The 25,354-nt window shown below is 39.1% G+C and overlaps 1 protein-coding gene across 1 annotated transcript; it reads left to right on the forward strand.

Annotated features, from left to right (window-relative positions):
- The first annotated feature begins 938 nt into the window (after positions 1–938).
- LOC146456818 (uncharacterized) lies at positions 939–25,354 on the forward strand. Its single transcript, XM_085092860.1, has 19 exons — positions 939–1,012; positions 1,105–1,197; positions 8,366–8,993; positions 9,457–9,762; positions 10,189–10,497; positions 11,165–11,464; positions 11,778–11,882; positions 13,839–13,925; positions 14,644–14,715; positions 15,354–15,446; positions 16,769–16,849; positions 17,606–17,686; positions 18,164–18,244; positions 18,900–18,971; positions 19,594–19,722; positions 20,223–20,300; positions 21,580–21,654; positions 22,907–22,986; positions 24,371–25,354. The coding sequence occupies exons 3-19, from the start codon at positions 8,372–8,374 to the stop codon at positions 24,401–24,403; spliced, it is 2,604 nt and encodes an 867-aa protein (XP_084948986.1). The 5' UTR covers positions 939–1,012; positions 1,105–1,197; positions 8,366–8,371; the 3' UTR covers positions 24,404–25,354.

A 25,354-nucleotide genomic window follows, 5' to 3' on the forward strand; every position in this document is an offset into this window, starting at 1 on the left:
CAAACCGCTTGTCTTTTCAATTAGTTTTCACCAAAACTTTATGTTCGTTACATATTTTAGTCTTGGAACTGTTAGAGTGTTTTCTCATTTGGTGAACATGATTACTTATGTTATTATTGTAGATGAGACACTGAACATAGTGGAGACTTCATGCCCTGAAGCAAACATCCTCTCTATAAACGTGTCTTATAGTACATTTACTAAAATAAAAGGCATTCGAGTCTCAGTTTTCTTTCGAAACCTGTGGGGTTATTTGGGCTAATTTATTGGGGACCCAGGCTAGACAACAATAATTAAGATATTTGATGTTAATACTAGTATTTTATTCGTTTTCGGCCTGAACTAGAGCACTTTTATCAAACCCAGACTCACGCATTCTCTCATAATTTTCCAGTTGAATCTCATCTTATTGCCGGTGATGTAGGTAAAGACTAAATCGCTTTTACGAGAGTCTAGGGTAACTCTCCATCCTTACAATTCATGATATTTTTCCTTCCCTTTCTATTTTCTGTAGATAAAATCGTTTAGTGTGACTACAGATCTTAACTGAGAATACATTGAGCAGTAGTTTTCTGTGATGCTGTTTGTTACACTGTACAAAGTGTTTCTGACTTCGAACACGCTTGAATCACGACGATTCCTGAAGGTGAACCTTTAAATGAAAGCTAAGTATTCAGCAGTAATTTCCTGTCCTGACCTGACATTTTAAATTTCTCTTAAACTTTCGTTTCTTGAGCCCTCATAAAGAGTTCACACAATCGAACCAAAAGATGAAAACAACTAAAAGAATTAAAGGGTTCCGCCTGATGATTTACAGTCATAACAGTTAAGTCTAGAACAATGGTTCAACGCACGTCGTGGTTAATATTCATAACATTGTTGAGATAACATATCCTACTAAAGTCATTTAAACAGTGGTACATGAAAAGGCTTGTTATTTTCCGCTTAGGTAGGATACACTGTAAAGCGACTTCACATCTCGCGAAACGTCCGGTTGCAGTCGTCATCTTGGGTAAGCAATCTACCTTAACAGTGAAAATTTTTACACTATGCATTTATTTTTCATATTGATTTACAGTAGACCTTGGTTTTATATCCCTTTAGCGTTTCCACTGCCATAATTGACGAGGCCTCCGTTTGACAATACGTCCTATTCAGGACTTATGTTCCCGGCCTGTGAGCGTGCTAGCTGCTAAGGTAGGAATTTCAACTCCCTCAGTTTTAACTTTTTGATTCCTTGTTGTCAAGTTGAATATATTCCCCTGCTAGTTATCAAAGACAATTTCATGGCAGTACTAGTGGTCTGTTTTCAGATCTCTTGGTCCAAAGTTTCCTAGCCTGTTAGTTTCTAAGAGATGAACTACACCTTTCCTTATTTAAGACATCACAAACAGTAGGTACGTTGCTAAAGATTGTGGCTGCATTTAAGATCATTGGCCCCTTAAAACTTGTTTCCTGTTTACCTGTTTCCGTCCCTGAGTCCAAATACCGCATGTTTTCCAATGTTTTTAGATTTCGGTCGGTACTTCAACCCTTTAGGTTAAGCTTTGAGTGTGACGTGCCCTTGAAACGAGAACTCTAATCCAATCATTTTAATCTGGTATTTTTTCAAGAAGACTTTTCCTAAGGCTTTCTCTCTAAGAGGCTCATAGCCCAAGCGCTGAAAAATAACACCACAAGTTTAAAAAGTACTGCTTTAAGCCTGTAGGTTTAGGCACAAATATATTACATGCCAGGTGGTAAAAGTAGGTAAAAGTGCTCACAGCTTAACCTTAACACTGCCGGGCCAACCAATCAAGACAATCAAAGAGGCTCCATTTCTAATAAATATACACTAATATTTGCGTTCTCGTTTTGGAAACAATCGGTTGTCAAATCACACACATTTTCTCTTGAGGTTTGGTTTAAAGCATATCTCATTTAATTGCGCTGGTAATCGGGAATACTAGGATAAAATTAAAGTCTTCGAATGCTAGGATTCCAAGTCTGTTTCGCAAATTCTTATCAACGAAAAACTTAGCGGACTGCGAGACTAGACTAAAATGCACCTGAAACTTGACTTTCCAACGCAACAGCGTAAACAGCGGATGTTTTTGCAGATCATTCAGTAGGTTCAAGTAAATTCCGCATTTCAAGCATCTGCGTCACAAAACACTAAAGGCACTCGAATCAACTTGTTTGGGAGCCAATTTCCGTTCTCCTTTATTCCTCAGCTTTTGTTTCCATTTGGCTAATATCCATATTTATGTATTTAATAGTTCATCACAAAATCTTCCATTTGTGCTTATTTAAATTCATTAGGTGCAACGAAATCATACACAGCTAAAGCCGAAAAGTGTCAGTATAGCATTAGCTTAATCGGGCTGAACTAAATTTGTGTGTACAGGTACTTAGAAAAAAGGAACAAACAAGCCTTCAGTGAAATATCTGCATCATTTTTAGATGATTAAAATGAGTAATGATTTGAATGATTTCATCGGAACTTTTGAGATCTTTGAAACTAATTAAGTTATCCCGAATATGATTGGTCTAGAAAGAACGACTGCACCGGGGTATCATCCAACTCGATCAGTAAGTCCACCAAAAAAAGCAAAATAACTCATTTAAATCAAAATGCACTGGACTGACATAAACATAGAAAACAAGAAATATAACGAACTGTCTTTCGTTACGGGACATATTTCAGTAAAAGTAGATCTCACTAAGATTAATAAGCGGGCGATATGAAAGCGGAAAAAACCTTCAACTAAGTTTTCATAATTGCATCAACCCATTCGCACCAAATAATTGTTAAAAGTTTCTTGACATTAGTAATACCCGCTAAAACTTTTAAGTACACATGCTGAATTGTTTAGGAAGATCAAAACGTTACCGTTTGGCTTGAATCTATCTTATCTATCTATCTTCTACGATTTTAAGTCCTTTTCCAAAAGTCTCATTGACGAAAAGCTAAGCGGACTGCGAGACTGGACTAAAATGCATCCTGAGACTTGACTTTCCAACGCAACAGCGTAAACAGCGGATGTTTTTGCAGATCATTCAGTCGGTTCAAGTAAATTCCGCATTTCAAGCATCTGCGTCATAGGACACTAAAGGCACTTGAATCAACTTGTTTGGGAGCCAATTTCCGTTCTTCTTCATTCCTCAGCTTTTGCTTCCATTTGGCTAATATCCATATTTATGTATTTAATAGTTTATCACAAAATCTTCCATTTGTGCTTACTAAAGTTCATTAGGTGCGACGAAACCATACACAGCTAAAGACGAAAAGTGTCAGTAGTATAACCTTAATGGCTGAGCTAAATTTCTGTGTACAGGAGCTTAGGAAAAAACAGCCATCAGTGAAAGATCTAAATCATTTTCAAATGATTAACTTTTTTAATGATTTTATCGGAACGTTTGGAGACCTTTGAAACTAATTAAGTTATCCAGAATATGATTGGCCTACTGAGAAAGGACAACTGCACCGAGGTATCATCCAACTCAGGAAGTCCACCACAAAAAGCAAAATAACTCATTTAAATCAAAATGCACTGGAGTGACATAAAAACAGAAACCAAGAAATCTTTCCAACTGTCTTTCGTTACGGGACATATTTCGGTAAAAGTATATCTCACTAAGATTAATAAGCGGGCGATATGAAAGCGGAAAAAACCTTTAACTACATTTTCATAATTGCATCAGCTCATTAAAAGTTTTTCGACATAAGTAATACGCGCTAAACCTTTTAAGTACACATGCGGAATTATTTAGAAAGATCAAAACACTACCGTCGGCTTGGATCTAACTATCTACCTTTGTTCGTTTTATTAACAAGATAGCTGCCAATTTCGTTTCAACATATTTAACAAAAAAAAAATGCATTCATGGCCAATATGAACTGAGAAGCGAAAAATATTTGTCATGAAAAAACCATAATAGATCTCAAAACGCTGGAGTGAGAATATCTTCACGACTTCTCCGCATTAGAAAAAAATCCCTGTTTGTTTTGCTTGCTTGCAAACGATGGCTATGTGCTAATCCTAAAACTGTTCCTGTTACGCGGCGCTCAGATCCAAACCTTCGGAATCGTCGGGATCTACAGCTTTCCAAGCGCTTGTTACATTTTTGAACTCAACGACTCTCTGAGCTATAGTCCAAGACTTAGACTTAAGCCCTATTCACACCAAAAAAACATGTTTAATTAAACCAAGTTTAACAAAATAAAAATTCGTTACAGAAAACTGAACCATTAGCCTTGACACAGAAATCAAATAAACTTTAACTTATGCTTTCATTTGTGCTAAATCTGTAGTCAACAAAAATCCGAAAGCGGCTTTTATGAAGGAAACAACTTTAAACTGTGTTCAACTAAACAGTTTTTAAAAGTGTTTAAGCTTTGGTGTGAATGGGGCATTAGACTTATTCCCTGCTACCCAGTGGTGCATAGTTCTATGGAAACTGCCCGCTATCTCAATCTGTTTTGGGCTACCGTTTCAAGCTCCTTCCAGGTGTAGCCTGCCTAGCCCACCTCATCATCTACCGTTCTCCTCCAGCTGTTCCTGGGACGACCTCGACTTCTCTTTCCCTGTGAGTTCCATCTCAGTGCATGCCTGGTGACACTGCTTATTGGTTTTCTGAGGGTGTGCTCGATCCAACCCCACTTGCGCCTTCTTATCTGGGTGTCGATTCTCTCCTGTTCAGCTCTTTCCCACAGTTCTTCGTTCCTTATGACCTCTGGCCAGTGGATGCCCGTGATGGACCTCAGGAATCTGTTGACAAAGGACTGCAGTTTTCTCGAAGTTTCTTTGGTTGGCTCTATACAGGACGACAGACTTCCCGTTGGTGTTGAATATCCTTAACTTGGTATTTCTGGATATCTCCTTTGATCTCCATATAGGCCTCAGTATTGTTAAAGCAGTTCTTGTCTTCCCAATCCTTGCCTTACCATCTTTGCTGATGTTGCTGCCAAGGTATGTGAAGTCCTCCACTTCATCAATTGCTTTCCCATCCAGCTTGATGTTAACCACTTCCCAGGTTTTAACCCTCATCACATTTGCCTTGGATTTGCTGATCCTAAGGCCTGTCTTCGCTGGGATCTTTGCAAGCTGCGTTACCTTGGCTTGCATACCCTGATGGTTATGCCTGAGAGGAGGGCAATGTCTTCGGCGGAGTCCAGATCACTCTTCAATACAGATTGTGAGGGTCCACGGTATGCCATCACGATTTGCCTCTGTCGGCGGCCGCATTATCCAGTCGATGGATAGCAGGAACAAAAAGGGCAACAACAGGTATCCCTGGCACACTCCTGTTAGCAATTCAAACAGCTCAGAAAGTCCTCCATTGTGGATAACTCTACGGGTGCATTACTCATAGCTCTTCCGTATAAGAACGATTCATTTCTCAGGGATGTCATAGTGTCGTAACAGCTGCCACAGCACTACCTTATTAATGCTGTCAAAGGCCTTCTCATATCCACAAAGATAACAAACACGCGCGAGTTTCACTCGAGAGACTGCTCCACAATAATCCTCAACATGGCTATATGATCCGTACATGACCTTTCCTTCCAGAACACAGCTTGTTTATCTCGCAGACGTTCATCCACCTCTGCTTTTAAGTCTCTCCAGGATTATCCTGTTCAGCACTTTTCCAGCAGTTGATAACAGCATGATGCCTCTCCAGTTCTTGCACTCCATCAGATCTCCCTTCTTCGGGAACATCTGGTATCTCATTTGTATTCCCATATCTTACCAAACAGGTTGAATAACATCTCAGGCGAGGTTTCCAGGTCTACCTTGATGGCTTCCGGTGGTAAGCCATCTGAACCAACTGCCTTTCCATTCGTTAGATGTCTCATGGCTCTCTTGACCGCCTCTTTACTTGGTCTGCTCTCGTTGACCTCCAAAGGTGTGTCGGCGGGTGCTTTGTCGGGAATCTCGCTCGGCGGTGGTCTGTTCAGCAGCTCGCTGAAGTGGTCTGTCCACCTTTTTCGCTGCTTTTCTTAGTCGGTGAGCAGTTCTTTACTCTCGGCTCTGATCCCGGTCTGTCCGGGATCTTTTTTAGCGCCTGCCAGTGTTCTTGTGATGGAATAGAGATCTTTAATATCACCCTTTTGCGAGACTGTCTACGAAGTTCCGTCTGTCTTTTCCAATGCTTCGTTTTACCTTCTTGTTGGCTTCGGAGTATTTCGCCTGAGCTTCTGCATTTCTGAATGTCGTTTTGCTACGATTCAACACCTCCTTCGCCTTTTTCCTGACTTAAATCCTGTTCAGTGTATCCACACTTGCATAGGCCCTGTGCTGTTTGGACTTCCGTCCCATTGTCTCCTCATACGTCTCCCTCCATGCGTCTATTATACCCTGCCATAATTGGTTAACTGCTGTTTGGTCCTTCCCCTCGCTCAGGTGTTCCTAGTTTTCCTGCAGACTTGCCAACACCAGGTACTTGTTGGAGATGGTGAGATGGAACGTGTTCTTTGTCTCCTCCACTTTAAGCATCGCGATGTTGTATTTGTAACTTGTCTTCTTTCGGTCGGTGTTGAAGTTTTTCAGTTTCAACCAGCATCTGTCCATATCAAGGTGATGGTCTGAAGCTACGTCTGCCCCTCTCTTTACTCTGTCATTCAACAGCGACCTTCTGAACCTGGATGACACACAGATGTGGTCGATTTTTTTCTCAGTCCAGTTGTCTGGAGAAATCCAAGTCACCTTGTGGACCTTTTTTCTACGATAACAAACTTGTTAAAGTCAGCAACCGTTGTCTCCGTTGTCACTCATTTCACCAAGGCCATGCTTTCCAATGACTGCCTCAAAACCTGTATCGTTGCTCCCCAGCTTGGCGTTGAAATCTCCAAGAAGCAGTATCAGGTCCTTCCTTGCTCCCTCCATCTAAAACCCCCTGTCGCCTTGCATAACGGGTGACCCCGACTTTACTTCGTCATCTGCATCATTGATTGGGGCATAGCACTAGTAAAAGGTGGCTTCGCCAACCTTAGTGCAGAACCTAGATGCGATAATCCTGGATGACACTGGATTCCAACCTATGAGAGACTTGCCAGCTTGCGGCGTTATCATGAATCCAACTCCCTCTGAATGGGGAGCATTTGCTCCGTCATGGCCAGAGTAGAGGACGGTCTGTCCAGTCGACAGTTGTATAAGCCCAGACTTGAGCCACCTTGTCTGGCAGAGGCCCAAGATTGACAGGTTGTATGCGGTCATCTCAGCAGCAATCTACGCACACATGCCTGCTTCGTACATAGTCCTCACGTTCCATGTACCGAGCAGTGTGGTTGCCTTGGGAATAAGTAGGGGGGGTCGGCATCACGGCTTCCTTTCGGCTTTCCCTGTAATGCGTCATACGGGCCCCCGAAGAGACCCCCTCTCCTCCCAAGACAGATGTTACTTTGCGCGTGTTTCCTATGGTTTCTGTAATCACTTTGTATCCACTTAGTGGGTGATTGGCCGGGGCCACCAAGCTTCAACAGAGCCCCGTTTGCCAGGTTTTTTAGGGTTCTGGGCAGGCCCTGATGGCTACCGTAGCGGCCTGGAGGAACCAGTTTTCCGCCATACTTCACCCTGCACAGCAATCTCCAACTTACCTGTTCCCAGCTACCATGACGAGGGGTTAATGTTGGACTTTGGTAGCCTACAGCCCATGAAGTCCACAATATTGTTGAACATATTCAAAATATATAGTATAAAGACAGGGACTAACTAGTTTATTACTGTATTCATCCGTTCATTCGTAAGTCTGATCATACAATATTTAGCATAAGCTACATGAGCGTTAAACTTGACCTTTGTTATGCTACTACGCCTTGGCATGACTAGAAATGGAACCCCCCCTCCCACCACCAAAAAAAAAAAAAAAGAAAAGAAAAGAAAAAGCCACGCAATTTAAACACAAAAATAATTTAAAGCGGGGACGTTTCCTTCGTATTTATATACAAAATCGTATCATTTCGCTCTTACGCAACAGTTACCGTGACGCTCAATCGCACGTTATTGTAAAGTCCAACATAAAACGCTTAACATAAACATAAAACGTAGAGCCTGGGCTATCGTATAACAGTAGTGTGTAAAGTAACCACACCCTGCAATGATTTAAAAAAAATATATATATAACTATACAGATTCTTGTCATACAGAAATTCTTTTGTTTCATAGATATTACCTACTGTGGTAAGCTACGCCGTAAGAATAGGCGATAGAGCATGCAGTCGGTTGGAGAAAAGCTTTATTGCTATTATTTCTAGATAAGAGTGAGTAATCAGCGCACAAGTATAAGAGAAAAAAGGAGATATTTCGCGCAAAATTTGAAGGAAACTCTTCTAATGTCAGCTGAAATACTACAGAAAAAACAATGGAGCTTTTTCTTGTTATAGGTAAACATGGAGTCTACCGACAGTTCAGAGGATCCAACCAACTGGCTGTTCGTCGTTAAGAAGCATTCTAAGTACGATTCTCAAGTGACAGGAATCGCATGCGCAGTGAAGAAGAATGTGAATGGCAAAGAGCGAATATTTTTATTGACTTCCAAGGAAACTCAAACTACGCAGGGGGATATTTTCGCTCATTGTGCATGTGAAAACCAGTGGAATTTCTTATCAAGGCTGTTGAATAAGAAACACAAACCAATTGGCATTTTAAACTCTCGTGATGAGGGAATTTTTAGCTTCACGGCTGTTATGAAAAGCTGCAGTGGAAGTCTTTCCATGGTAAGCGAGGACGAAGACGCCCGAAGAAAGCTTGCTGATGGGTTGAAAGATGATTGCCGTTCATTCGTCATCGAAGGAGACTCCTTCCGGACCGTTCGCTGGTTGTGCCAAAGAGACCAAGAACGACATTATATGCATAACGCAAATCTTCCCAGACAGGACCATCAAGCTTTAGGCTCGCCTGTTTTGTGGACAGATGATCGTAATCGTACTTTTGTGGTTGGCGTGGTTGGTTATTCACCAGATCGAAAACTTTGCCCAAATTTCTTCACAGAACGTTCTCTGCTGGTTACTGGTAAGTAATGTTTAGATAGCAAAACGGCAGATGTTGAAAGTCTGCCGTTGCCAGGATTCCACTTGAGCGTCTCCTTTAACTCAGACGACCGATGATCAAAGTATGAAATCGATTTCCTTCAGGTTATATTATACGAAAAAAGGATGAATCCTCTCTTAATTGAACTAACTGCTTTATTGTAGCAATTTCAGGAAAAGTATTTTTAAAGCGACATAGCAAGGCTAATGATTAAAGGGAAAGAATTTCCGCTCACGTAATACCTCATGCCAAGAAAGGATGCATCCTCTCTTGTTCATGTAGATGTTTTTTCTGGACGTTTCTTAAAGTATTATGGAACTTGGAAGTATGAGGGGTTGGGTTTGAGATTTATTCTGAAACTCGACATGATTCTGGCGAAATCCATTAGAATAGAGTCAGAATGCGTCTTTAAAACCGAGATCTTTCCCTTTTTACTTTTTTTCAGAGGTACCTATGCCAGTTCAACTGAATGAGCTGCCTCCCAAGGTAAAAGAGGTTGACATAACTTTGTCATGGGACAAATTACAAGACGAAAGAGAACCGATAGAAAAATACACAGTCTACCAACGAACCTTGAATGGGTTTGATGATGTTTCAGAATGGACTGAGCTAACCACAGAGAACAGCTCAGTTTGTGAGTATCCTGTTAAGGACCTGGAAAGGGGAAAGAAATACGAATTCCTGGTAACTGCCACCAACCGACATGGTGAAGGCTTGAAAGGTGAAGGAGTGGAAGTGAAAGTATCAAAAGGTAAATTACACTATTTGACCTATTTAAGAGATAGCTTAATTCATGAAAGGAAACTCCTGTGTAACTCTTCGTGACTGGTGTAGATGCATCAAGGCTAAAACTTAATGAAACAAGTAACGTTATCCATCCATCCTTCCATCCACTTACCAATCAATCAATCAATCAATCAATCAATCAATCAATCAATCAATCAATCAATCAATCAATCAATCAATCAATCAATCAATCAATCAATCAATTAGCCAATCATGTTTCTGACATAAATCTAAATTGTTGTTGAAAAAGTTGCAATCCGCAAGCAGTAAAAGCCACCTAAACTTATTCTCTGTTTTTAATTATTCATTGTACAAGCACTCTATCTTATGCCCTCCCCCAGCCTATTAACAGTAAAGGACTTGTGCGCTTTGACACGTTTCTATTGCGCAGATGTTCCGAAGCCAGTTGAGTTTAACGTCAGTTCCAGTGGTCCAAAGAGTAACACGTTTTCTTTGACATGGGTGGAGCCAAACAACAATGGAGCCGTCGTACTAGACTACATGGTCTACAAAAGAGACGTAAACGAAACGTCGGAATGGAAATTCGTTGGACCCGTTCCAGCCAGTAATTTGGCACTGACTGAGTATGTCATCACATTAGAAAGGGGCAAGACGTTTGATTTGGTTGTCACTGCAAAAAACAAATGTGGCGAAAGTGAGAAGAAACAAAATAACGTTAAAAGAGTCGAGGTGCCAGAAGGTAAAATGTTCATTAAAAAAAAAAATATTTGATAATAATGTAATTAACTCAGATTCATGCATAGAGATCTCTCATAGAACCATTTAAACAAAAGAGTGTTTGTTTCTGTCTTGGGAATAAGTTCATGACTCATGAACTATGATCGATCTGATGGTTACCCCTTGGAAATGTGATGTTCTTAATATTAGCATATAAGCCCTCCAAATTTAATATTTGTTTCAAGAGCATCACATTTTCAAGGGGTATTGCGGATCAGACCGATAGTCCCGACACCAGGAAAAACTGTACTGTATTATTGTTCACCACGACATTTTCTTCGGTACAAAACTATCCAATTTGGCCTTTTAAAGGCGAAAAACGTTGAAGAGAAAAAGACGAATAAACAGCGTACAGGATAAAATGCAATGAACGCAACTTGTTTTTTAATGCATGCAAAAAGAGAAATAAGTTGGAGGATTTGATGACTATGCGCTTAAAGTGTCTCTCCTTGGAAGAGTACTATCACCTCACGTGATCAATTTAAACCAACTATACTGGAAGCAAATTTAGCGGTTAACTGTTATGGTTGATAAAACAGGGAGGCTTCACAAGTTCTTCCATGTTAAAGTAAGTTATGGTCTCGTGGATTGGTTAGTAATGAAATTATCGGTGCTTTTTTCCTACGCAGATGTTCCAATGCCAGTGGAACTGACTGACGTCCCTAGCTTTGTGAACAGTCGTGAAATAATCTTGAAGTGGAAGAAGCCAGACGACAATGGGGCACCCATAACAGGCTACATGGTGTACCAAAGAATCCTGAGTCAAGACGGTGAAAAGTCCAGCTGGAAATTGGTAGGTCAAACCTCCGATTGTAAGTATCGAATTCGATTGGAGAGGGGCCAGAAGCTTGATTTCATCATAACTGCAGAAAACAAGTGTGGTGAGAGTTTGAAGAATGAAGAGAACACCAAAAGAGTAGAGGTGTCAGGTATGTTTGCACTTGTCACTCCCTTGTGCTATTTCTTCAGTAAATAAATTAATTAACTAACCGTAAAAATAGACCGTATTGGAAGAACTTTGTACTTATAGTTACCATGAAGTAAAAAAATATATATATTCTGCAAAAAAAAAAAAAAAAAATCGCTGCCTTAAGTAGGTTTTGAATTACATTCTTTGGTTAGCCACCCCAATATGGCTGCAATGCCTTTTCCCTTCGGATGTCTGGGGACTAAGTGAAAGCGCTTTATACATTTCACATGAAATACTGAATTATATATTATATTTACATTTACATTTTACAGCTGGTTTTAAGCATCCCAAGTATGTCTATGCAGAGATGATAAGCTTCTTGCAGCGTTTTGTGCTACCCTTATCGGAAGTCGTCAGAAGGGTCCAGGACTTAGAAGGTTAAGTATTATCTATACTAATCTTTCTTCTGGGCTGATTTTTAATCGGGCCGTAAGGCGGACCGAGTTAAGGTTTCAGTAGCATTTTCAAATTCTTTTTTCTTTTTGGGGTCGCGATGGGCCGAGAGATAAGACTTCGGGCCACGAGTTATTGTTCTCGGTCTCGTTTTTTTGTACTCGGCTGGTACGAGTTACGTTTTCTGTCGTGTTATCAAATTCTTTAAATTCTCGGTCGCGCTCTTTGTTTTCGGGCCGTGAGGAATGTTAACAATATGCAAGCCAGTCGTTCGAGGCATGAACAAAACATGCGATGCATGCGAGGCATGAACAACCCCAACATAACCTGCTAACCGTTTAGCCAATCGGGGAGCTATTTAAGCTAACCTAAGTGCTATTTAGGCTAACTGGAGTGCTCTTTAGGCTAACTGGAGTGTTTCTAGGCTAACCTGAGTGCCTCAAAGTTAGTTTTGTTTAACCAAAAATTTGGCAACTAAATCAGTCTATGACCTCGCGGGCCAAGATAGATAAAAATGTCTCACGTTTACTATAGAAAAACAATCAATGTAGAAACGGTTTCTGTCTTCAAATGAAAGCTGAATAACAAATGTATTCCCATGAATTTCATTTAAAAATATAAACAGCGAAACATTGAAAAACGTACAAGGATATAAACGTACGCGTGATGCGTAACGTTACTCTAGATCCCGGGGGGAGGGGGGTACTCAACAGATGCTTGGGTAGAGAGGTGCGGCCCGGGCGTTCAAACCCTGACCATGTTTAAGACACAATTCTCCGATTTCCCTATCCCGTTTAAGACAGAATTCAAAAATTTCAGGCCCTTTCTAAAACATTTAACCCAAAATCACACCCTGTTTAAGACTAGAATGAAATAAGAATACACTAGTTTCTTACTGTATTTTAATGCATTGGCAATCACAGTCTGTTTAAGCCATTAGGTCATGTAGGGATACCCTGTTTAAGACAGAAAGTGATGAAATTGATACCCCATTCAAGACAAAACACCCTGACTGAAACCATACCCTATCGGGCCGCACGTCCCCCTTAAGGTCACATAAGGAGTGCCCGAGTATAAGCTGGAAACAGCTTCTTGTTAAATATGTTTCAAGTATACAGTACTTTTTTTCATAACGCCCTTTAATGTAACCCACCTGGTGAGTGCTAGACAAGAATTTGCCAGGGCAGACCAAAAATCCACCATGAAGTTTCAATTCTCCACCACAGAGGATGATTGATAACGTTGTTTGTTACGCAGTAATCGCGTCATTTTCAAAGAATGTATTCAATATCACCTTTAGATCTATTTTTTCCTAGGAGAAATTTAATACCAGCGGCGAACCTAGAATTTTTGCTTTGATCGCATGATTTGCGAGCGCAGAAACATTACTCTCTACAATAACATATCTCCCGAGTTTTCCATGAAAGATATTTTTAATAAATATGGATCTGATGACCAGGCGATTAATTTATTGGTACAGTGCTGACATTCTTTTTCCTTACCGAGTTCTCACTGTTGTACAGCACCAAATGCTAATTTCATTTCAGGTGATGATCCACCCGACCACATGGCGGGTGTACACCTTACCACAATACCTTGCGAACCTTGCACAACCAACAACCACATAGAAAGCAAACTTGTTTTTGGAGAAATTCGTCCCTGTACTAACAACATTGTGTATTATAGGTTTGAAGTTTTTAAACAATTTCTGTTCAATTTTATGATCGGTTCTGGTGCTTTCGTATGCTAAAAATTGTGGGTTAATGTACGAGCCCCATCCTTTTCGGAACGGGGTACGAAAACAGTTAGTAATATTGAATTTTATGGGTTGAAGAAAATTTTACTTGGGCGGCAAACCGAGCACACGAAGCCTGTATCCTTCCCAAATTTTGAACCTCTCTTTCCTAATTTCCTTCTTGTTTTTTTTTTTTTTGTTTCAGCTAACTTTGAAAATGCTCATGTTAGATTTGGACTTTTGATGATGCCTCTCCTTGGAGTTCTTGTACTGCTGTGTCTTTTGGCTTCAGGTAATACATTCTTTACGGTGTCACATATCTACGTGACCTCATTGATCTGTTCCTCTTTATGTTTCATTGGCTGTATGCTCAAAAATATCTTAATTTAAACTGTAGGGGAAACCTTAGTAATTCCCAGCATGCCGGCCATTAGCCTCAAGCTATGTCATATGCATCCTGCCTAAAAGTGAATTGATGCTGTTCGGATCGAGAACAAGATATACAGGAACTCACTTTATTCTAAGAGATTATATAAGAGAGGTTTTTGGTCCTAGCTGAGAAAAGCGAGAAATTTTAAATTTATTGTCAAATTTTTCAATCTACTGACCTGCAGGAAACGAACGGAAATTATAATTAAGTTCAGTTCGTTTGGCAGCACATTACTACCAAAGTACCTTTGTTGATAAAATCAAACATAAGTTACCACTTCCCCACCGACTTTAGAAACGAATCCCTTTCCTCTTTCAGGTGCAACACAGCACCTTTCAGTCCTTTTCCAAGGTCAAATATGAGCTTGGATAATCTTTAATTATTGTCTTATTTTAGTAATGCAGTGTGTATTCCTTTTTGCACCAATGTAATAAACCAATACGTATCAGCTGATCAGTAAATGTAACTTTCTTTACATAAGCTCCCTTTGAACCTCAGGGGCAAGTAACATCCTATATCTTTAATAAACGCCGTAAACTTATATTCATAACTTGAGTTCACATTGTTGTTTAACATCCAGGAATCTTTGGACTTGGATCGCTGTTCTTGTTATTGCTGGCGGTAATAACAGTATGGCATTTTTGGCGAACAGGTAATAACAAATAGTTAGAAAAAGTTAGAAAGAAAAAGATAATTAAAGAGAAGATAACTTTACCGTAATAGGATTTCTATGAATGCTTTTTAAGACACAAGAGACGGGTTTGAAAAAAAAAGGCGAAAGCATATCCATCGGCGCCGCGCGACCAGAGACACGGTGCTTCATCGTCTTTATCCCAGTCCATCCCAACAATAGCGGAATTCACGGCTACTGGTAGTTTTTAAACTGAATCAGGAAAAAACGACTTTCACATAAAGTGCTGACAAAATAAAGGGAATTATTTGCTCTAAATCAAAAGCACCAGAGAACAGCCTGATTTTCGTAGATTGGAAGACAATCAGATTCAACCAACACATATTGAATTTAGTTTCTAATCTTCAAAGTCGTTTACTATATAAACATTAAACTGTTTAATCTGCTCAGCATATCGTAACAACGACTTATAGTGTTTTTACGAATGTCCGGCGCTATCTACGATCGCTGAGATTATTTGTACGGTTGGATCCACCTCAGTTTTAAGCTGTCACAATAATCATTTAAAAAACCCAGTGATCACTGAAATACAAAGAAAGTCTACTAAGCAACCAGCTGCAATAAAATGTCATATTTAGTAAGCTTTGTTTTGTTCACAGGCAATATCGATTTCCAAGTAATTAACAGTCACTTCCGTCAGCTGATGCTTAGTATGTCACAAAACACTCCGCCCAGAGTCCAAGAGTTCAAAGGTATAACTGTTAGACACGTTTCCCATTTTCTTCCGTTCGTACTCGACATGTCGCGAAACTCCAAAAGAACGACCGGGAGTTAGCATCCATTTGAGAATTTTTTTTATTCTAGAATTATTATTAATATTATTATTATTATAATTTTTTTTAAATTTTAAAAGGGTTTATTTAAACATATTATCAAAAATTTACAAACAAGACGCTGGGACTAGTATACAATTGTTAAAAATATATCCTTACTTACAAAATGTGAAACATCATAAAGCCCATCAATAAGCAAACCAATGTCATAACAATTACAATTTTCTCGCACTAAAACCTGTCGATCTAACGATTACAATTTTGCCGCACTATGGAATAAAACTACTGGGGAAACGTGTTTTGTTGAGCAGGTTAATATTATTATTATTATTATTATTATTATTATTATTACATTATTATTTATTCACATTAATCAAAGACGTTTCTGGGGAATTTTATTTGCAAACAAAAGCCGCAGTCATCAATCAGCCTCATAGATGTTGTGGCGAGATGGATCCTGTCCGACTATCATGAATGCTTTTTATTTGCGTCTCAGACCAGTCTATTATTCCTTTTTATCATAATTAATTAAACTTATTGTCGTATTCTATTGTTATTTATTGTTCCGTTTAAAAATATATAGATCATATGATGGTTTCTCATTAGGTATTCAAGGACGGTGCCTACTTTTGTTACCGCGCACGCGTTCTGCGCATCTCGAGATACTCGGGTTTCCTATGCAGTGGTGTCTACTAATGCAGGAATATTTTTGCGCGACTTAAAACTATGCGGAGAAAGCAGAACTTAGCAAGTGCTCTTGGTATCCAAAAAGAAAATTTGGCGTAACCATGCATTTTTCTTAGACAACAAAGCTTTAATTTGGAAAAAACGCCATACATTGCTTTGCATTTTACTGTTTTTTAGAAAAATTGTTGCTTAATTATCTCTAAAAGATGCGTGGTTACCCCCAATTTTGTTTTTGGATTTCAACTGCCCTTCCTTAGTTTTCTGCTTTCTCCACATAGTCATAAATTGAGCCACACAAAAATACTTTCTTATTAGTAGCCACCGTCCTTAATATTGCCTTATGATGCGCATTTCGTTAGCCACTTATAAAAAGAAGCGCAATTTTTAAATCAACGTCACGTTACATTTTATTTTTGAGTGACACGAAATGCCATACTGAGAATATAAGTAACTTGCTTTCGTTTGACAAAATGTCTGGTAACTCAGCTGTGATTTAACTAATAACTGCGAGCTTTATTTTCATGATAACTCGATCTCTTTATTCTATTTTTCAGAAAACTTTGAAACTGTTACATCTCAATTTTTGGATTTGTTTCTCATGGGAATCGTCGCAGTTTGCTTTCATTGGATCGTGGGTAAGGAGGTTAAGTGCAATGGAAAAATTCCAGATAACCATGAAGAGAGCTTATTCTTTTACTAAAAGTAACCTAGGTCTTTTTCTAGGCAGAGATCATAATGCGATAAATTGTTTGGAGCAGAACCAAGAAAGAATTCGAGGACAGTTCCTTTTACCATGTATAATTAAAAACTGAGTTAAAATGTATCCTGTGTATTGTTTGCTAACAATAGATAATTTTAATTTTTTATCCCAACGATAGACTTTTCAGTATTAATAAACAATACTTCGAATACAATTCTTAACTTAGTAAGGTTTCGTGAGGCTGGCCGCTAGGCATCATTTAGCCATAATAATCATTTTTATCGGGCCTCCAAATTCCGAAACGTTTCGCTCTTCGGCCATCGGGTTTCGGCCTTCGGGCTTCGGGGTTTACGTTTAATCATTAAGGGTTCCAGGGTTCCAACCCCGCTTTAAGATCTACGAAGCCCTCCAAAGTTCAGATGTATCCTAAATATTGTTTATTGACAAAAGTCTATATTTTGTTGACATAATACTGAAGAACCTGGCCTATTTCTAAGAAACAATACTGAAGATTTTAATATCTTAACTTACGAGGGCTTCATGTATCTGTCCCTGACTTGCTAGCTAGACTCTAGAAATTGCCAAAAGACAAGATCGGAAAGAGTTCGACATTAGTAGTGCAATTTGATCTGTTGCTATTAATTGGCTTGGTCTTTGTGGCTTTAGTGACATATTTTTTATTTGTTTGTAGGGTCCTTTGTTAACGTTGGGTTTGGATCGCTGTTTCTGCTTCTGCTAGGAATTCTTGCAGTTTGGCATCTTTGGCGCACAGGTAACGAAAAACTTTCTTTGTGCCTCGTAATGGCGTCTTGCTTCAGTTTGTCTGTGGTAAACACCAACATAATTATGAAACATAAATATACAATTTGCTCAGTGTTATGTGATTGGTCGCTGTCTTCCTCTTCGGCGTATTTGATCTTTTTTCTTGAGCCTGTGTTGCGGCACTGGAAAGGAGGAGGAAGTAAGGGAGCCCCCTTCGCTTCGTGCGCGCGACTGATTCCCCTCTTTCGTCCCCCTTCCTAGGCTATGATCCTTGTTCATGACTGCAAGCTATCTTTCCCAGGTACACGGCTGCCGGTGAACATCCGGGATAGTTCCTCAGAATCATGATCATGGGTAGTAGTATTACACTTTGAGTTGGAAAGAAAAGACACTTGTATGAATGCAGAGCCGTAAGCCTCTAACAGTTGAAAGAAGAAATACCTCAGTTTCACTTTGGATAACATACACTTTCTCTATTTTCTTTCAGATGTTTTTGCGAATGCTGGATTTGGGGTTTTGGTCTTGTCTGTGCTTGGAATTCTAGCACTTTGGTGTCTTTGGTCATCAGGTAATAAACTTTTCATTTTAAAAGCTTTGACCTTACGCCATAAGTAAATTGTTGCCTTCAAAATCATTAGGAAAGAAATTAATTAAGGAATTACAAAAAAAGTATCCTTCGGCACCCTCCACGCTCCTCCTCAGGTTATTTTTTGAATTTTTTCTTTTCATCCGATCTGAAAGTTGCAACCCTTTTTGATAATGCTAAGAGAATCTAACAAAGACAGGGTTTAAATATAGGCTTTTAATGGTAAAGGTAAAATCGCACAAGAGCCTAAGTGGCCCATACGGTCGGTGCTTAGCCCGGTTTCTGTAGCATGAAGCAACTAGGAGTATTGCTATTCCCCCCTGGATGGGATGCTAGTCCATCACAGGGTTACCCCCAGCAGTATGTCGCCGGTACCCATTTATACACCTGGGTGAAGAGAGACAATGTGGAGCAAAGTTTCTTGTCTAAGGAAACAACACAGCAATGAAGAGACCAACCTGGCCTCGAACCAATAGGCTTTTAATGGCTATCCATAAATACTGTACCTCAATAGTCGTGATCGTTTGTTTTTGCTTTTTTTTGTTTAAATATTAGTTCTCACTGACTGTGGCTTTCCCTCTCTTCAGTAAAAATGGATGACGTAGATCATTGAATAGAGTGTTTGTCTAATTTTCAGGAATCATTGGAATGGGATTTTTGTTTCTGTTCCTTCTGGGAACTGCAGTTGCTTTGCATCTTTGGAAAGCAGGTAAGGCAAGTTATTATCGTATAATGAGCAAGGCTAACTCAAAATGTAAGCACTTATTTGATTTCTCTATCCGAGTCTAATCCCAGTTAACAAAATGCAGGTTAATACTGTGATTGTAGACGCACAAAACTGAAACCGTAGAAGAAGGGAAGGTAAACAACTCAATGAAATTAAATGAAACTAGCTGCTCCAGCAGACAAATGGTCGAAAAATGCTTTGAGAGAGTTCGGCCTCACCAAATGGTGAGCTTTTTCAGTGACCCTGAGCTTACTGTTTTCAACCTATACAAAGTAGATTGCTTTGAAAATTGTGAAATCGGTCAAGAAAACGGGGTACTGACAAAGAAATGAAATTTTTGTCACGAGGCTGCAACATTCCGGCAAGTCTCTGTTTCACGCGTCTCGCATTTATCTGATGATTTGTCTTTTTTCTTGTGGGTAAAAACGCACAATTCGTACTCAGCAGACCAATAAAGTGTCCGAACCTTTTGTTGTCTTAACAAATGATTTAACAGAGAGACTAAACTGATAATAAACAAGCAAAAACTAAAAAATCGTTGTGCTTCAGACATCTAATAGCCAACTGCACTTAACAAAAATTATTTTCAAACCATTTCTGCCAGGTGATGAGGCTGGTTATCAAGCTTTTCAAAGTCACGCGAGGCAGCTTCGGACAAAGGTGAAGGGATTATTACCACATTCCGTGCAAAAGCACTTGAAAGATATTCTCGCAAGAGCCCAGAAGATAAAAGGTAAGAATCTACGCGAGAGTTACTGTTTTCGTTTCCTGACGTTGCATTCGTCTCTTCTTCCTTCCCCGACGACAACCACATATCGAAAGTAGAAATTCGTATTATTTGAGCTCTTTTGCGATTATCCAGTGAGGACCTAAATTCGTACGAAGATGGCTCCAGTCAGGAAAGAGAATAAAAATTTTCCGTAATGTGTTCACTTCTCTCCATAATACCTCGTATTTGAACGTTTTGTTTTGATGTTTTCTTAAGTAGACGGGAAAGAAATATCTCATTTTCTTAAATCTCGGGCTAAACCAAACATCCGACAATTTAAATTAAGTTACCAAGACAAAATGTTACTTCGTTGGATGGTGTGACAAGTGTCTGATCTTGTTCTATATTTGACTAACAGTTCGCCAACTCCCTGTTACGATGACACACGCAAACCTGTATGATGTTCGCAAAACCTGCTGGATTAAAGGGCCACTTCTCTTAGATTTTTCTCTTGTTGATTTCAGATAAAATTCAAAAGTTTACAACTATTGGTCCTGAATTCCTTATTGGAATTCTGGCAGTTTGTTGTCTTTGGGCTACAGGTGACTACTAAACATTTGCTTTTTTGTTTGTTTTTTGTTGTTGTTGTTGTTTTTTTTTTTGGGGGGGGGGGTGGGTGGGAGGGGGGTTGGGGGTTGATGTACCATATACTATAAAAGAGTAGAAAGTTTGGCAAAATAGTCTCCGTGAAATTTAACTTTGTCCCGTTTACCTTGAAGAAAGCAGTTGTTTAGGCAAGAGCCTATTATCAAGATAAAATAGTTAGATTTATGGAGGCCCTTAGCAGTTTTCTAAACTTGAAGTGATTGTTTTCAACCAAAAATTCGTATAAAAGGTACGCTTCGATTTTTCCCATATTACACTACCTTTCCAATGTGTCATGAAAATTTTTTTTCTTGATTTTCAAGCGACAGTTGTTCTCATAGGAACGGTTACGCAAAGCCCTCCATGTTGAATAACGTGGATTATCTTGCGATCTAGTCAAACACTTACCAACGATGTTTTAGGATTTGAAATTTGTAATCGGTAGATTTCGAGATAATTCACATTATTCAACATGAAGGGCTTTGCGTTACCGTTGCAATGGGCCCCATTGGAAAAGCTGTCCCTTGGAAACCAAAGAAAAATAAAGAATTTGATCATAGTTTGAAAAGGTGGTGTAGTATGGGGAAAATCGCAGCACGCCTTCTATGAAAAATTCAAATTTAAAAAGATCCCCCCCCCCCCCCCCGAGATCAGAAAACTGTTACGAGCCTTCTTTATGAAATCTGACATCCGGGAAAAAATGAGGGCTTACCTTTTAACATTTAAACTCCACGTCACCAGATGCAGGAAAATCTTAATGGAATCCAAATCTGTTGGTCTAAACTGGAAAGTGGAAAAATCGTGCAGTGTTGTTAACTTATAACAACAATCATATTTAGGTAGAAGAACTGGTGCTTGCTTATGATCACTGAGAATCCCTATTTATCTCGTCAAATAATGCCTCCGGTTATGCAACAGAGCAATACTGCAAAGTTGTACGGGCTGACCATCTAGCTCTTTCAATGGTCAACAAAAGATGGTACATAATACATGCTCCTGAGTGAGCTCAATTTCTGCTGATAGATATTTTGGTGAGCTGCTGTACTGTACCGCTGGCCGGATACATGAAGAATGAACGACTGATGAAATAAATACGCTTATTTGGCTTATTTGATTATATTAGATAAACAGTAGAAAGGTTTACAAAAGATCAAATGTTTGCAATTCTCGCGCACTGTCTGTTGATTAGAAGTTAGGCCATGTGATTATTACGATAAATGATTATTTTATTTTTAGGATTCTTTGTAAACGTTGGATTTCTGGTTTTGCTTTTCCTGGGAATTCTATCAGTTTGGTATCTTTGGCTAGCAGGTAAAGAAAAAACATTGTTTTTTACTTTTCACGCTGATAAACATGAACAATGATCGTACTCAAGTTGACTTGAAGTGGTAAGGTGTTGTAACCATAACAACCATAATTAATGTTTGATAGCAATGATCACAGCATATGAAAATGGCCTATCGAAAGTAACGCATACCAAAAGGGTGCTCAGTCATTGATACAAATCCTTGTTAAAGCTTAAATGAAAACATAGGTACTCGTCATTTTTTCAGTGCTAGAAGCAAAAACTGACGCAATCACAAACTCTAAAAATTTGAATCTCATTGTCTACTTTACAGTTTTGTTTTTGTCGTAAAAATCCAACGGTATCGTTTTTATCCTATTTTATATACAGCGCCGCTCCAGAGCTCATGCAAATACTGTTTTCTGTCTGCAACGTTTATTCGATGGCGGCTCTTTTAAAATAGAGGGTTGATTAACAGAAGGCTCTAATCAGTCGAATGACGTGCTTTTTAGAGAAAATACAGTACAAGTTAGTTTAGAAGTATAGAATCCTTTGTTAAAAAAAAAAAAAAAAAAAAGAAATAGATTTTCACGGCTTTCACACAAAATAATAGAGACCTTCAGATATGACTACGAGTACGTCGGAGATCAAGTACGAGTACCACTTTTCAAATTTAATAACGTGATTTTGGTAACCGCTTGTCATATCCTGCAGTCTCCTTACCGACTGGTAAACAATAGGAAGGAGCGACATCTCTGGGGACGCGACTGCTTTGAAATTTGAAAGTTGCCTAGCACTCAACCTTGCACTCGCACTGCCACGTGTATAAATGCACCATTTCCACAAGCCGTGGAAATGGTGCATGTTTATGATGTTATTTATGCAAGCCGTAAAGCCAGTTTTACTTTGGTCCCTTACACCTACGTAAAAATTTCTGGACAGCGGATTGTTTGTTTGTTTGTTTACATCGTTAGTTCTTTACTGTAAGGATTTACTCTTTGCGATGTATTGCGTAATGGGACTTGTGCGCTTTCAGACGTAAAAACAAACAAAAAAAAAAACAAACCTAAAAAAAATTATAACCTCTTAACGTTAGTTTAGAGGTCTTTAGGATTATTTGTGTCTTTCTCAGTCAGGTCCTCCCTCAGGAACCCATGTTCGCAAACTGTTCTGTATTAGCAGCTGAGTCGTTTCATCAGCTCCAAAACCTCGGCTTTTAGGTTCTTGTGCATATTTTTTAAGTCCCCGTGTCTCAGATGACCATCTTTTGTTTTTCAGAATACTTTGCAAACTTTGGAATTGGATCAGCCCTTGTTTTGCTTGTCCTGGGAATTACAGTTGTCTGGTATCAGTTGAAGGTAGGTGCCTGGCACAAAAACACGTCTCATGCATTTGAACAGTTAAATATTTGTGTAAAATTAGCGAAAACTGCACGGAATGACATTAATATATTCTGCATTCAACACAGGCTATTTATTCAACGATAGTTTATGGTACCCATGAGCCTCCACTCTGAAAGCAAATGGGCGGTAAATTGCTGGAAATAGTGTCTAAATTCTAAATTTTACTTTACAGCGATTACCAATAACACGCGACCTATCGCCTTCAAAAGACTCCGATAAAGTTGCGTTTTGGTGGACGTCAATCATAGAAAAGCCGTTTAAATTATTTTGTATTCTGAGACCATTTCAAGGCAACAAAACCAAGAAATTGACAGTTTTATCCGCTGACTGATGGTAAAATTTATGAAAGTTGATTTCCAAGCCAGATTATCTAAAAAATGGTCATTGTTTAGACGAAGCCGTATTTTTTTTAATGAAAAATTTGAAATCGCTACACCTGATAATAAATCAGCGATGCGTGCAAGGGAGTAAATTATCACGTGCAGTGAAAATTGAAAAATTCAAAGATACCTTTTATTTGCGCTTGATCTGGCTCGAGAATCAATTTAAATAAAGTTTACCTTCTCTTAGCGTGGTAAAATTCTTAGTTTCTTGCCGGGTTACCTTGGAATCTTGTCAGAATTCAAAATAATTTCAACGGCTTTTGTTTGATTGACGTCCACCAAATCGCAACTTTATCCGACTCTTTTGAAAGCCGCAGGTCGCGTGCTATTGGTAACCGCTGTAAGCACACTTGAATGTTATTTCTGCTTCTTAAACTAAAGGCTGGTTTCCATATGATCGCGGATCGCAGATCGCAATAAGGTCTGCGATCGTCTGCGATCATATGGAAACTACTTCTGCGATCCTGCGATCGTGATCGCAGACGATCGCAGAAGATAGAACCATGTTCTATCTAAAGGCTGGTTTCCATATGATCGCGGATCGCAGATCGCAGATCGCGGATCGCGGATCGCAATAAGGTCTGCGATCGTCTGCGATCATATGGAAACTACTTCTGCGATCGTCTGCGATCCTGCGATTGTGATCGCAGACGATCGCAGAAGATAGAACCAGAAATTAAACACTATTTCCAGCAATTTACCGTTCATTTGTTCTCGGAGTAGAGGTCCCCTTTAAAGTTAAGTTTCTGTACCATAAAAAATTCAAATATTTTGCTTTGTAAAAAAAAATAATAGTTTAAAAAAAAAATATATGGATAAAACAATCCTCAGAATATGTACAAGGTACACTAAAATGTACACAAAAATACACATGGAAATAGTTTATCTTGCTTATTTATATGCGCGAAAGTAAGAAGTACCATTCTAATCTTTTCCTGTCTTTTTTAAATTGATAGAGCGCCTTTGATGGTAAAAGGATCAAACTGTGAGTGTGCTGAACATACGATTTTGTAACCAAGCAGATTTTACTCAAGGAGGGAAACAGAAAACCTGTCAGGAGAGTTATGTTTTCTTTCAGATTACGTCAACATATTGAATAGCCGCTTACTCGACTCATTGGAAGTGTGAACCAACGAGAAGAAATGCGTTTAGTTTAGCTGCATTGCAAGCACATATGGCCAATTATTCGTCTTCCTTTACAGGAAGAGTAGTAGAGAACCGCATCTTTATTGAGTGAGAGTGTAAGTGTAACAGAAGCGATATGTTACGGTGTACGGTTGCGTATAGTAGCAGTCTACTGTACACCCAATGTATGTTCGTTAGTAATTAGGGAAGTGGTCAAAACTACTATACTCAAATAGGACCCACAAAACCACAAAATAGATGTTGGTCTCTGCCTGCACCCTTCTTCCTCAACCTCAAAAGGTGGTGTCTTTACTGAAAAGCCTCCCTTCTATCCGGCGGTAAAAAATGACAATTGATTAATTCAAACCCCACTTTTCTTGTTTATCTGGAGTGCTGTTTCTTACTAGTTGAATATTTGTGTGTCAACTCAAATTATAAAGCCAATACAATTTTGTCGGTCATTTTTACGAGATACGTGATGTCTTCGATAACCTCCCCTACCCCAGACAAGGTGGGTCCTCTTTGAACAAACTTGCTATGACCAGTTACCCTATAGAAGTGCTAACTAACCTTTACTTATACATTGGTTTTACAATGTTCGCTGCCCTCCGTGAGTAACTAGAAAAATCATGAAGTTGAAAATTTAGCCTAATCTTTAAGAGTTTGAAGTTTTGTACTCGGCGATTGGATTAAAAATCCAGATTGGTTTTAATTTTACGGCAGCTGGCAAGGTCGCAATTGCAATTAGTTTTACTCGGTTATACTCGTTACATAAAAGTCACTAAGTGGATTAAACTTGTGTGTGTTTTTGTTTG

The sequence above is a fragment of the Pavona decussata genome, unplaced genomic scaffold (genome assembly GCF_977016875.1).
Source record: "Pavona decussata unplaced genomic scaffold, jaPavDecu1.1 SCAFFOLD_254, whole genome shotgun sequence".
In the NCBI taxonomy this organism is placed as follows: domain Eukaryota; kingdom Metazoa; phylum Cnidaria; class Anthozoa; order Scleractinia; family Agariciidae; genus Pavona; species Pavona decussata.

What these genes read in the sequence shown, in the direction of transcription:
- LOC146456818 (XM_085092860.1), top strand. Translation starts at nt 8,372, where the DNA reads ATGGAGTCTACCGACAGTTCAGAGGATCCAACCAACTGGCTGTTCGTC. An exon ending in CAAAAGAGTAGAGGTGTCAG is followed by an intron (nt 11,465 to 11,777) that starts GTATGTTTGCAC and finishes TACATTTTACAG; the next exon opens with CTGGTTTTAAGCATCCCAAG. An exon ending in AAGAGCCCAGAAGATAAAAG is followed by an intron (nt 19,723 to 20,222) that starts GTAAGAATCTAC and finishes TGTTGATTTCAG; the next exon opens with ATAAAATTCAAAAGTTTACA.